At 36.7% G+C, this 14,468-nt stretch overlaps 1 protein-coding gene across 1 annotated transcript; it reads right to left on the bottom strand.

Annotated features, from left to right (window-relative positions):
* Positions 1 to 2,808: 2,808 nt before the first annotated feature.
* Positions 2,809 to 14,459, bottom strand: MFSD8 (major facilitator superfamily domain containing 8). The gene is made up of 12 exons (XM_009289496.2): positions 14,371 to 14,459; positions 12,557 to 12,642; positions 11,486 to 11,529; positions 10,077 to 10,317; positions 9,645 to 9,758; positions 8,095 to 8,239; positions 7,379 to 7,437; positions 6,886 to 6,994; positions 5,697 to 5,831; positions 5,210 to 5,313; positions 4,856 to 5,115; positions 2,809 to 4,100 (listed from the first exon to the last, which is right to left on the bottom strand). Exons 1-12 carry the CDS (start codon positions 14,457 to 14,459, stop codon positions 3,885 to 3,887), a joined length of 1,602 nt encoding a protein of 533 aa, XP_009287771.1. The 3' UTR covers positions 2,809 to 3,884.
* Positions 14,460 to 14,468: the final 9 nt, after the last annotated feature.

The following is a 14,468-nucleotide window of genomic DNA, read 5'->3' as shown; positions in this document are numbered from 1 at the left end:
AAGAGCTTAATAAACTCACTGACTTTCAAGTAAAGTGACTGATCTTACTCAGCTTATGCAGAAATTCTTCCAAAACCTGGTAAAAAATTAGGAAGGGAAGGGTTGTTCTGTTTATGTGTAGCAAATTGCTTGTAAAGTATCATACAAAACACATTTTTCCTCAAAATGATGGATAAATTTGCTCAAGCAAAACTTTGAGCAACTTAGTTCTAGATAGCATCAACTTTTTGGAAATAATCTGAATCTGATACATCTTTTTCTTCCCCCACTGCTTACTCAGTGCCAACAATCAAGGAAAATGCATCTGTGCTGTTGAAGTGTTTGTATTTGTAAATAACTTATATTTTTACATCTTACAAGTAATATATGTAAATATGTATATGTTTTATAACTGTTTGTTTTTATTTTTTTGTAGCAGCAGCTTTAACTTCCCTGCACAAGCATTTTATAAAAAAAATAAATGCAGTGGTAATTGTCCAGATCTACTTATTTGTTTCACGTTCAAGTGATGGTTTATTGAAAGCTATTTCCTCTAAGTATTAAGCTCAATTTATAACAGGAGCTTACCTGATATCCTAGAGCATCATATGCTGGGAGTTTAGGGCTGGGTGAAGCTGGGGGAGCAGCAGTATAAAACTGTTGCACAAAGTTACTTCTAGCTTGCTGAACTGAAAAACTGCACTGTGGTTTGTATATTCAATATTTTACCTCTGGCCTACAGATGACTAAAACCAGGAGCACATTTGATAACAATCTGAAGTAGCATTAACAGTAGCTTTTTTTTTTAAGCATTTTGCTTCAAGTGTGCTAACACTCCTGATGTGGTGCTTATATTCATACTTAGATAAATACTCCAACTTCCTTGTAAGGTAGGAAAAAGGCTTAAGCTGAGTGGAAGAGTGGGATCCAAAAAGGTGTCGGTGCAGGGGGAGGATGGAGAGTTTCAGAGGAGCTGAAGGTGGCTTGCACATGTGGTCTAGGCACAACAAACTGAGCTGTAAAACCCTCAGGAAAGAGATGTTCCAATACAGCTTTTTCAAATCTGCAGGCTCAGCTTAGAGCTGAAATAGCCTTGACTTCAAGTCAGTTCTCCTTATTCATGTAGTCTAACAGAGACAATTTTGATTATTTTTGTCATGTCCAAATCAAGGAAATAGCTTGCAAAGAAAGATATGCAAGTAGCACTTAAAAAAAAAAAAAAAAGCCTTAACTGATTCTCCCAAAGGAGTATTTTTTAACTGCTCTTTCAGTTGAGAAGTGTACCTTCTCATGTTGGACCTTAATACTCAGATGGAATGACTGCATGGTAAAATAACTATTGCAAGTCTTTGATAAACCAAGTAGTATGCATAGCTCTTACGCAGACTTTAAGGTTTTTTTGAATATACCTGTAGATACAAACGTGCATAAATACAGCACATGCACATAAATACAGCTTTCTTACATGAAACTTTACTTTAATCTTATATCAACTGACTTTTAAAGTAGCAAGTCAACCTTAAGATGTAGGTCAGCACTGCACATAAAAAAACTTGCATTGTATCAGCCACACTTACTATCTTTACTTCAGACATAATATAATCTAGTTTGATGTGCAAGCTAAACAGACAAATAGTTGGAAAAAAAAACTAAGAGGTAGACACCAGAGGACAGAAAGGCATAAATGCTTAGAACGAACAATTAGCTAGCTTGTAAGGAGCAGTGTGACTTAAGTGTAGTTACATTACATTAATAACCAGAATAAGAAGAAAAAACAGAAGCCCTACCTGTGAATACAAGAACATGTTTTGTAAGAATGAGAGGATGATAATCCATAACAAGCCATAGCTTAAAACACAGCTGACCTAGGAAAACAAAAACAACTCTCATGGCCAAAGAAATTCAAACTTTGCTTTCTTATTTTAATTATTATGTAAACACATTAATGTGCATGGGCTACCCCTTTTTAGGGATACTCTGTTCTACAGGTATTCACTGCACAATAAGAGACTTGAACCTACTTTTATCCTTAGCCCTTTAAATAACTTACAGCAAAAATAGTCCCTCCAAGTACCCAAACACTTTCTCACTCTTAAGCTGGAAGTTAGCTAAAGAATGGCAGTAATAAAAAATCTACAAGATATATTTACTTTTAGCACAAACTGAGTTGTAGAACACAAAATCCTAACCATGTTAGCCATTTTGAAGACATGAGAAATGCAAGTTTAAAGTAACACCAATTTCTCATGACTGAAGTAACTTTTGGTTGCTCTAACTCTAAGCATTTGATTCTGCAGTCTGTTTTCACCACCAAAACACAGTATTTCTGGTACTATTTTCTATGAATTAGTATATAAAAGAAATGCTTATAAAAGCAGTCCTTTCTCATAACATCTTGCGATTCTGCAGCAGGACAGCCCGAGAGAGAATAAAACTTCTGTGTTCCCTTCAGAGAGTATTGTAAAAATAATCTTTTAATTCAGTAGTCTTTTAGTGTTTGAACAATTGATTACATAGGAATACTTAATTACATTTAATAAATTCAGTAAGCATCAAATATTAGACACATTAAACAGCAGCTACAACTCTCATACAGGAGTTATTCCAGATTTTTCTTTCCCCAGTAGTATTCAAACAGATAAAACAAACCCATACAGATGATCTTAGGCCCCATTATGAAGGAAAATTATTATTTTACTTTTTAAAATAAACACTGAATGATTCAAGCATTGTAAATTCCTGTTTCTCATACCATATTATCAGAAAAAAATAAGTCTACAAATAATAGCCGACACCCAAGGAGCTAGTTTCCTCCTTTTTACAGTAGTATTCAAACAGATAAAACAAACCCATACAGATGATCTTAGGCCCCATTATGAAGGAAAATTATTATTTTACTTTTTAAAATAAACACTGAATGATTCAAGCATTGTAAATTCCTGTTTCTCATACCATATTATCAGAAAAAAATAAGTCTACAAATAATAGCCGACACCCGAGGAGCTAGTTTCCTCCTTTTTACTTAATTAACACTGGTTGCTCAGCACAGCGCATTCATTCTTAGAAATGACAACGAAAGTGTAAACTATCATGCTTAGTATTTCCTTCTTGTAGTAAAGTTAAGAAAAGCTGTGCATAATTCAACTCTGTGCAGGTTATCTTTCTTGCTACAAAAAGGCATTCAACAAAACAGTAGAAGAAAAATTGCACATACAGTTCACTGTAGTTCAAGTAACAGCCACTGAGGCTGTGATTTTCAATGGCGCTCAACCAACTTACATACCCAAATCCCGCATAAACTGCTTGTGAAGTAGGCACCTACCTTCCTCTACAATTCTGTCACATTTCATTTGAAATCCTGGAGATGTACTGATATGTAAGTTTCCAAAGCGAGACATTTTGTATTAACCAGTGCTTACAAGCTAGCAAACTGAACATCAGAAGGTTCACTTAAGTAGTGATGTTTCCATACAAAGTGCATGCAGCTCAACTAATCTTGTAGTTACAAAAGAGTTACTAATCCTGATTCACAGAATCAAGATAAATATTTCTTTTACTTCTTTCTGGAAAGGATGCACATAACCTGTGACCTTCACAGCTGCATTCAGTACGCAGGTGCATCATTTAAACTGTACACACTTCAAATGTGCCATTGTATTGATCTAACTTGTTCACATCCCTTCCTCTGCTGCTAGAAAAGCAGAATACAAAAGCTCTGTTGCAGCAGGTGTAACCATACATTAGGATATGACCAAGTTATGTGTTCTGTCAATGTGTAAGTACAGGTCTACAGTTCCTAGCATACAGCCAACAAGGTCAGTGGTTAGGTACTCCTCATTAAAAAGTAGTAATAAACTAAAGTATTGTTTCTGGTTGGTTGTACTTTTTTTTTCCTAAATACATATTTAACAATTCTCTTCTTGCATCCTTCCATATCTGACAGAAAATGCAATTAGTCTCTTGTATACTATCTCCAAGAGTAAGAGAGAGACTACAACTACTCCACAGATTAAGCTAAATGCCCAGCGTGGTCCCAGGTGAGTGTATATTTGGCTCACAAAAACAGGCCCGAGTATTCGTGCTCCACTTCCAGAGGCAGTTAACCATCCCATGTAGACACCCTACAGAAGATCAAAAGCTTATGTTAGTGATACAGGAATTATCAGGTTAGCCAATAATTCCCACCAATTATCTTAATTAGAAAATGTAGAAGTGTTTAAGCAACTGCTTATCTTTCTTAACTTAAGATACTGAGTACTTTGTTTCCAAGAGTACTGCTCAGCTTCTCTAAGCATTAATTCGAAGGCTCCACTGAGCTACACACTCTATAGCTTTCTAATAAAAAGGCATTCTGGCTCAAAGCATTTAGTCTCTTACAGCAAAATATAACATGGAAAAAATGAGATCAGTGGTGAAAAAGGAAAAAAATTTTTTGTTAAGCAGTAATATCAGCTTGCTATGTGTTTCACCACTGTTTCAATAACTGGAGGTATCGTAGCATTTGTAGTCTTTATATAATATACTTAGTAAGAGGAACATTATTCCGTAGTGATATTCCAAATATGTAACTGGTTGTTACAAAAAGGACTCTTCCAGAACAGTCGTGAAAGTCACAAGCTTTGGGCTTACTTGTTCTGAAATTTTCACACTATAAGATTTGCCATAAATTGTAGTACAAGCCTTGCTTTCTAATTCCTCTAGGGACTTGCCTTGGATTTTAAAAAAAGATTAGAGTTCCTGGAAACTTCTGCCCCGATTGAAATGTCATATTATTTGGCTAATGACAAAAGGAATTTTAGCTAGATCCCTCATTCTAATAAAGAGGGTGCAAGTCCTGGAGAGCATATGAAATAAACCGTTTAGGCACCATGCTTACCTGAGGCTTTGGTCCTAGAATTTTTGAGTATAAAGTGTAGGACATGACATTACAAACTGGATAGCCCAATCCTATTAGTATGTCAGAGCTGATATACTGGGCCAGATAGATCATAGGAGTGTTCAGGCACCAGGACTGCGTGACGGGGCAGCCTACGGGTTCCACTGTGTGGTTGGATGGAAGCTGCATTGCTTGCAAACTCCAGAAAGGCATTAACATTTCAGTGGAAGTTGTTCTGGGAATGGAGTTATTCTTTATTTCTGTAAAAATGTTATGCATGCCATTAAGAAAAAACCACAATAAAAAGCTTTCAAAAATCATTATGATGATCGCTTAGTATGACTTGAATTATACCTTGCCACTGGATATTTGGTAGTTTTTTCCCCCAAGGCAGCAAGATAAAGAATCCAACCAAGACAATCAGTAAGCCTCCATGGAGTATGGCACGCTCACCAGTCCTATCAAACAATGAAATTACAATTAAATATATCATTTAATTAAAGTAAAATTTATGAAGGTGCTAACGACATAGCCCATTAGTTTGCGGAAAAGATGCCCGACCACAACACCTGCAAGAAAAATTGCAAAATCACAGTAACTTAAAACCTGTTTTTCTTGTGATTCAAGGGTAAAAGACAGACAAGGAAGGGGGTTACGTTAACAGAATAAAGAACAACTGCAGCATCATGGCTGTGTCAAAATTGGAAGTACTTAATTGTCATAGTAAACCCAAATTCATTAACAAGAAAAGATTTAAGTAATGCAGACTTGGCCTTGCTATAAAGTTTTTCACACTTAGCTAACGTAAGTAACAAAATTCCGATAAACTCCAAAAACTTACTTTTTAGATAGCGTTTTAACCACCAAGAAAACAATAACCGATTCAATGCCAACCACACTAAGGATTATTCCATTATAAAAAACGGCTTCTTTCCTGGTCCAGGAATACATATCCATCGTCAATGGAGTAGCTATACTAAATTGACAGAACAAAATTACATTAATTAAGAAAAAGCTTCTTCTATACAGTCATTTCCATACATATGTTGTCCCAAACATCAAACACAGTGGTATAGAAGCCTTTCCTCGTGACGGGCTTATCGGAAAACACAGGCTAGTTATAAGCTAATGCTGTCATGCATCATTTATTAAAACTAAATCCACTAGACAAAATTCACAACTGCATTACACCAGCCATACTCTGAAGCATTATTAATCTATTTCTGATAGTTCATGAAAAAATGATGGGAGTTAAAGCAAAGCAAGAGAGAAAAAAAAAAAAAAAATCAGGTCCTGTGAGTATAAAAATAATAATCATTTAATACTGTTTCAGTTTTAGCAACCAACCAGACTCTAGGAACTCAATTTTCTAAAAATAATGCAATTAAGACAGACACATATTGTTAAAAGAAATTTTAGCTACGTTAGAGCTCAAAAAACTTACAAAATAAATTTTATATCCTCAAAGTATTTTATAAATTGAAAAAATGCAGTATACTTCAGTATACACTTTAGGTAAAAAAAAAAACAGTCATGTAAAATAGTGTATTTAAGAATACAATTGCATTAACTATATCAAACAATTGTTTCAATCATTACTGAAATAAGAGCTTCACTGGAGCTTTTGGAGCTAATCAGAACCATGCTAAGAAATTACACAAAAGTATAGAACAAGGTACTCAACTAAAGACACAGTTTTCTCTGAAGATTTTAGGTAGCCCAAGTTAAGGTACTGTTTTGTTTTCTTTTTTTAACACTTAAGAAGTTGAGGATATGGGTTTGCATCCATCCAAAAGCTTTTACATTAATGTTTCATATACCACAAACTGTATGCTACATATTTTTAGTTATTACTGATCTTTAATTCATTACTCTGTATCAGTATACAACCATTTGATTGCTTATGGTTTTGGACTTCTATTTATGAAGAGTACGGTTAAGAAAATGAGTGCAACAGAAAAGCCTTTATATGGACCCAGTCTAACTACGTTACATGCCTAAGTATTTTAAGAGAAAATAGACAAACTTACGTTTCAAAGACAGCAAACACAAACAAGATGACAAAGAAAAGAAAATTGATTGCTACCACAGCAACATGGTCAACGTTTCCTTCTGCATCCTGATCCAGAACACCACTTTCTGCAACAAAACAAAAGAATAATCTAAACTTCGAACTTCTCTTAAAGAGAAGTATGACTGCAGAGTAGAAGTTAAGGGAGATTCTTTTTATGTCCATATTCACTTAACCCTGTGTCTTGGAAGAGACAGTTCCAGAGTGAAAATCTGGAAGGATCCATACAATTTTTTTTTTCTTCTTCTCTGCTACCAGACAGCACTATGGACACATTTGGACACAACATGGATGTGAAGTAATTTCTGGACCAGTTAGAAAGAGATTTACCCTATTTTCCACTTTGAGTTCCCAATGCATCAGACTTTAGAATACTTCTAAACGCTTGTGTGTAATAAGAGAGTACTTCAAAATTATAATCACAGAATAAGTTTTCAAGAAAACATAGGTACCTTCTCCTTCAAAATTGATACTTTTGCATTGCCGTCCCATGTCATCCACTCGATGCTCTCTAGAAATTTAGAACTGTTTTCATTAATACACATATTTATTTGATCTACTATTGAGTCAAGTTTCTATTAAAATAAGTCTAAATGGCATAATATAATATTCTAATTATTCCCAGCTCCTTCAAACATCATTTGTGTAGTCTACATTTGACTGCAGTGAACACCACCATATTCAAGAAAGAAAATATTCTAGTGGGAGAATCTCACATATCTGTGTGCATCTCACCCCTCCCCACACTGCCACCAATGGGATAACGCATAAAGATCCCCCTCGAGATTCTAAAAGGAAAGACACAGATGGTGAGAACCCTACAGACAAGCTAACCTTATTTCTCTTTAGAGAAGAAAACATGAGCAGAAATCATCAACATTAAAAAGATATCAAGGCTAAGCTAATAATCTAACAGCTCTAACTATTTTCATCAGTTTACATTCTAGCCGTAACATCACTATGATTAATTTATGAGCATAATGAAAAAGATATGTATTAAAGAAGGTAGAAACCTTCTTCAGGTAGAAAAGTAGAAAAATAAATAACAGTTTATAGTTTTAGCGCTCCAGATTTCAGGCTTATTACTCCTCCTTCTCAGCAGCATATTATTTGTTACAAACCACCCACTAAAACAAGGTACAATATTTCTCTTTTTTCACTTGATTACCTGAATATGGCAAAGATGAGAATAATATTAATAACTCCTAAGAGAGCTCCAAATAAAACTGGTGCTGTATACATGTTCAGCTGAAGATGAACTAATTTCCATGTTATTCCTTCTTCTCCAATAAGTGTAAAACATGTCTGAAAAACTTAAGAACATAAATGTATTAAAAAAATCTTGAGAATCATTAAGAAAATATTAGAACACATATAGAATAAACATATAAAACTGGATAAGCAAAGTTGTTCTAATTGCTAAGTAAAATTTAAATATTATACCTGTCAAACCTTTTACGTTTTGAGAATCCTACTTTAAATAAACTGATGGGTACCAGTGGGATCTCAACTAGCCAGAAAACTACTTGGTTACATACAAATACACTGTATAAATAACAGCATGACACTTCAAGAACTGGAACTGAATTCTGAGTGTACCAGTGGTTAATTTTCTTGGCCATGTGCAGACAGCTGATTTACTCTTTTTACTCTTCCTCCTATATGGAAAACCTTGGTCCTGGGACTGGACTAGCCCTCCTGCTAAGGGCAAGCTAGAGAGAAAACCAGTTGTGGGGGTTTTTTTAAATAAAATTTAAATTGGTGCAGAGCAAAAGATTGTAAGATCAGGTCATTTGCTTACTACTGTTAGGAGACAGACTGAGAGTCCCTATCAAATTAGGAAAGGGAATTACCTAAACTTATAATCTATGCAAATCACACAAAGAATGCAGAATTTTTGTTGCTGTAGCCACTTTAATGCTCTATGTACAGCACTAGTAATAACCAACTGGAGAAAAAACTTTAAGCCCTAAACGTTCACTTCATTATCTTACTATACATAGAACACTCAGCTCTACTAATTGGATAATCTTAATCTCCAGCTACAGAAGATAAGTAATCAGTAGAGGCTGTTTAGGAGAAAATCGCTGGTCTCTCTTTATACCACAAGGCAAGTCTAATGCATTTCTCCTATGAAGCAGACATAGTATCTCAGGAGCCACAGTTATGTCTGATCTAACAAACACCCCTGAAGCTCTTTGTTCCCTTAGCTCTCTGTAATACCTGTGCTATGTCTTAAAATTTTTGCCAATATGAAGATTTTGTGATCGTCGCTACAAGATCAGAAAGATCTGTTGGACGTTATTTTCTACAACATGTGAGGCAAGGTGAAATTTTCAGTCATTTCGGAAAGGTGGAAATGTTTGCCCAAGTACAGTAATGTTAAATTCCCTTCTCCATGAATAAAGTGCAATTGGTCATAGACTATTCAGTGGGCACTGGTACAAGAGAGCATCCTGGAACTTGTTTTTCTTGCAGCCAGCAGTCCAAAACAAGTAGTTTTTAACTACAAACAATTAGAATTTCTTTGGACTAGAATATTTCATTTATATTGGCATACACAAGTATATATGAGTGGATCCCATTTATTCAATTTTGATACCACTGACAAACTATGCCTTAAAATCCCCAACATACAGCTGCTGAGGATTCCTACTTCCAATGCCCAATTTCATCCTAAAAAGTATTAGAGAATTGAGGAAAGAAGATATGGTTTACCTGGTCCTAATATGAAGCCAACGGCTTGGCAGGCACTGGTATTGGCCATGGCACTTGTTCTTTCCGTAAGAGAAGTGGCACCCGCAATATACGATCGAACTACAGCCACGTTTCCTTAAAAAAAACAGAACCAAGAAAGTGCTCATGTGAATACCAAGTTACATTCTTAAATTATCCGGTTACATTTATTTTAGGTGGGGTTTTTTGTTATTTTGCAAGAAAATAAAACCCAGCACTACTCCCTCTAGTATTTATACACAACTGCACAATTACACAATTTTATTATAAACTAGTATTGGCCAACTCTTTGCTTTGTTAAGTAATAAGTTATCATTCACATAATGGTAAACCTGGTACTAAAATATCATGTTAACTATCTTACACAAGACAGAATTTAATGATTTTCAGAAATGTAAATTTTGCTGTGGTTACCTGCTCCAAATCCCACAAGAGCACGTGCAGTCAGCATGTAGTATTTGTTGTGTGAATGAGGTACATGGACATAAGCATAAAGACAATTAGCAGCTACTGAAATAGCCGTTGAAACAACGAGAGGTTCTCTCCTTGGCCTGTAATTGGACCACAAGCCGAACAGGGGAGAGGCAACCATTTGGCCAATGCTATATGAAGCTATAATCCAGCCCAAGAAACTCGCATCTGCTGTCGGATCAATCTGCAGAAACAAATTAATCAATTCTATGGGTAAAGTATTATAGTATTTTATAATATCAACAAAACCATTTTAGTATCAGTACCTGAAATACCTAAGACTCTGCACTGTAATTCTGAGGCTATATGGCACTATGCAATGCAGTGTCAAACCTAAGCTATCGCTGAACAAGTTACTGTGTCTGCATGGCATCGTGCGGTGTTTAATATAAATACACTACTCTGGGTCTCACAAGCAGTTGTTTTCACATAGTACTTTGTTGGGGGCAATAAACCTTGGCTAACTGTCTCCAGCAATGCACCAAACCAATAAAAAGCACTTTACTTCCGAGACTGGAAATGGCTTACTTGCAGCAAACAAACAGTTTTCATACAGCACTGCTGATGTTATAGGCTACAGACATAACTTAAGCAGTACAGTTAGACAGTTTACATGCCAGGAGCAAGGAATCACTTAAGTCATCTCTGCACATGCCTGAATCTGTCCTGATTTACAATGCTGATGATGCATTATCTTTTCTTCTCCAAGAATTCAGCACCAGCCTCAATTTTAACGATACCTCTAGGACCCTGCCCAGGATACGTTCTTCCAAATTTGCATTTGAAACTGCCTTCTGCCATTCCAGGAGCAGTAAAATCCTAGCACAGATTAAGTTAAAGTTTGAGAGACCTTTTATGCCACTTTTAACAAGAACGCAACAAAGAAGGGGAAAAAAAAACCCCAACTAAAAACACTATACAGGAACACAGGCAATTCCCTGTTAAGAATATCAAGAAGGTCAACGTACAACAATCTGACATTTACAGAGCAACTTCCACCTTCAGCTTCCTTTTTTTCCAAAACACAGACAAGCCTTGTGTATTATGTTTAACACTACAAATGCATTCAGATAAAGAGATTTCTATAGATTCACTGTCCAAGAAAACAGTGAAATTATATTGGAAAACCAAACATTTCTGGATTATGATTTACCTTTATCAATTCAGGAAATCAACCGACAGATTTTACATGAAATAATGAAAGCTGTCTAAGTGGATGGCAAAATACAAGTCTCTCATAACCACTTCCCTTTACTGTTTCTTTTCCTAAATAAAATGCCAAATTTTGTATTACATACTTTCTGAGCAGGAGTTTCCTGTTCTTATTAATTAAAAAACCCATATTTACAAACCTTTTGGAGATATGGCCACACAGACATAATTACAATTGAGAAACCTGCAATGCAGTAAAAACATAACTGAAGTTACTTTATTTGCCATGGTTACCAGTAATTCACTTTACTGAAACAGTTATTACAGGTTCATTCTTCTGCTCCTAAGTGTATTATAGTCTAAAACTGTGCATCAGTCTGTCACCTGAAAAAACTATGTATTACATGCTTTTTTTAAGGAGTGATAATTCCTCCTAACAGGAGGAGATATTTTTAAAAGGACATTTTATAGGTGCTTACACACTAAACAAAAAACCTCCTATGAAAAGAATACTGATGCGCCAAGCAAACTGCATGGGATTTTTCCTCCCAGTGGAAAGACAACAAGGTCCCCAGAGTAAAAAGAATTTCTTGATATACTGATATACTTGTATTCCTTTATCAAAGAAATTTTAATTCATCAAATTAAAAAAAATAATCACTGAAGTATCCTATGATGTTCAAGATAATTTCTAGGCCCACAGAAAATCACCAGAAGTCAAAAATCACCAGAAGTCTTGTTTCCAGGGGCAGTTATTTAGGAATGAAACAGTAATTTTTTTCTGTAGTGGAGATGCAAAATCCCATAGGAGAAAACAAGCTCTCATACACATTATGAAACAGGTAACATACATTCCCACAAGGACCTTACCTCTTAAGAACTCAGCATTATTCCTATTTTCATTCCCTAGAAGTTTCACTTTGGATGATAGACGTGTGACCTTTGTTTTGTTTGGTTCTGAGCAATAACCTCACTCTGCCATTACCTTTTACCCCGAACCATTACAAAGCCATAAAACAAAGATTTAAGTAATACGTCATTTAGTCTCAAAACAGAGTGTTATTTAACTTATCTTATTAAATGTACTTTTCTGTTTGATTTGCTAGTCATATCTTCTCTTTTGAAGGATCAGAAAATGCACCTTTTTAAGGTGATAAAAGAACAGCAGCGTTAAAGGAGCTATGTAGTTGAAATCTAGAAAACCCTGTAATTTTCAAACCAAAATACATTCATTAAACAAATAACATTGAAATCCACCTGTGTTTACTCACCTACACTACTGAGAAACATAGTAAGATACATAATCCAGATGGATCGCCACCTGCTCTTATAATGCTCTTGTGTTTCCACAACATCCCTGTTTTTGAACCAAGAGTCAAGAAAGAAAGAAATCATTATCAGATTCTCTTCTAGTTGTTCCCACAGGACATTGAAAACATTTTTCACAAACCCCTCAATACAACTGTGTAAACTGTTATGCAGGAATGGGCTTCCACACAGCAAAGAATACAAAGAATTTATTTTAGAAGCAAGCTTATTTTTCACTGAAAAGTACTAGATTGACAAATCAAATAACTAAAAGAAATGTTATCATGTAGCATTGCATTCAAATGTTACACAAAGAGATCTTTATCTAGAGAGATCTTCAATTCTGTAATCTCTTTGTATAGACACTTTGGAGCATCCCAGATATGTAAAGGCTTTAAGAAGTGCATATTAAACCATAAAACTCCAGACATCTTCTCAGAACTGCGACTTTAAAGCAAAAAACCACCCCAAACATGAACAACTATTGATTAAACTAAAAGGTATGGCCAGTCTATTCTTACCATGAGAAAATAACTATACAATGTAAAAGATGTATATAAAATATATTGCTGAAGATTGTAAGAGCTGCAAAAAAAGATTAAAATACAAGTTACAAACTTTGTGAGCAGTAAGTTATTTTTCTAAAATTCATAAGCACCTTCTGAGACCCAGGTACTTTTTCAGAAGCAAGAACATTTCAGGGCTCTTCAGTTCTTTTGGTTTTGAAGTATTCTAAACAAAATAATCTCTGTCCAAAAGATGCAGACCTAGGTTATATACGCCTGAACGTAGTTTATAAACATTGTTTATAGAGGTCATACACACACTTAGGCATACGCACAATTTTAAAGCTAATGTAGCTATTACACAGCACGATTTGTACATTTATTTCTTCAGAAATGTTTACACCATTGAAGTGTCTTGGTTCAATGAAACTTTAACCACACAAACAATGTTTCTAAATGTACTTTGTAATCTTATTACCCATCCCATTCCATGCATAGGAAAAAGTCAAACTCTTGCATATGCTATGTTTGGTTACTTTCAAGATTTTAGTTAAATCAAGCAGTACGCTTCAAGTACGAGAACGCTTGAGCAAAGACGGCAGCAGCAGCCACCCCTACACATTCAAGATACTGTTGTTTTCCTGAGAGAAGGAAAAAACACGTGTTCAACTGCTGCCCACGCAGGAAGAGCGCTATTAAATACCTAGACTTCAGCACCACAATAATCGATTTTTATGCTTTTTAGAAACTTCGCAAGCGAGTGCGTTCGTTTTTTTACAGATGGAACCAGCCCCCGCTGGGGCAGCGGCCCCTGCCGCGCCCCGCTCTCGCTCCCGAACCTCCTGCCTCCTGCTCCCGAACCCGGCGCAGGCTGAAGAGCCCCCGCCGACCCCCGGGGCAGGCTTGGGGCAGGCTGAAGAGCCGCCGCCGGTCCGAGACCCCGGGAGGGCGCAGCGGGCGAAGGAGGCGGCGCCGCGAACCCAAGCTACCAGAGCGCTTAGGGAGGGCGGCTCGGCCTGTATCCCCTCCGCCGGCTCCCGAGGAGGGCAGCTTCCCTCAAGCTTGGGCTTTCCTTGCGGGGTAAAACACCCACGCAGAGAGACTCGGCACCCACGGGTGGTTCCTCTAGCGACTCGTGGGGGTGTCGCCTCAACCCCCCGGAGCAGGGAGGGGCGGGAGGCGCCTATTGGCGTAGCTCCCCTCCGCCCACGGCACAAGAAGTCGCCTCACCGCCTCAGAAAGCAGGGGCGCGGGGAGGAACAGGCCCCTACCTGCTCTCCTCCTCCTCTGCCTCTCCGGGACTCAGCAAAGGCTCCTGCCCCTCAGCAGTCACCTCCGGACTGGAGACCGCGGCCGCCATGCTCACAAT

The sequence above is a fragment of the Aptenodytes forsteri genome, unplaced genomic scaffold (assembly GCF_000699145.1).
Source record: "Aptenodytes forsteri isolate BGI_AS27 unplaced genomic scaffold, ASM69914v1 Scaffold109, whole genome shotgun sequence".
Lineage (NCBI taxonomy): Eukaryota > Metazoa > Chordata > Aves > Sphenisciformes > Spheniscidae > Aptenodytes > Aptenodytes forsteri.
The sequence above is the reverse complement of the archived record's forward strand: the minus strand, read 5'-3'. Positions and strand labels throughout refer to the sequence as shown.

Coding starts and splice junctions, on each gene's coding strand:
- MFSD8 (XM_009289496.2), bottom strand. CDS start 14,459: ATGGCGGCCGCGGTCTCCAGTCCGGAGGTGACTGCTGAGGGGCAGGAG. Junction 9,759..10,076: donor TCTTGTGGGATTTGGAGCAG/GTAACCACAGCA, acceptor GTTTTTTTTAAG/GAAACGTGGCTGTAGTTCGA. Junction 5,832..6,885: donor GTGTTTGCTGTCTTTGAAAC/GTAAGTTTGTCT, acceptor CTGTCAATTTAG/TATAGCTACTCCATTGACGA.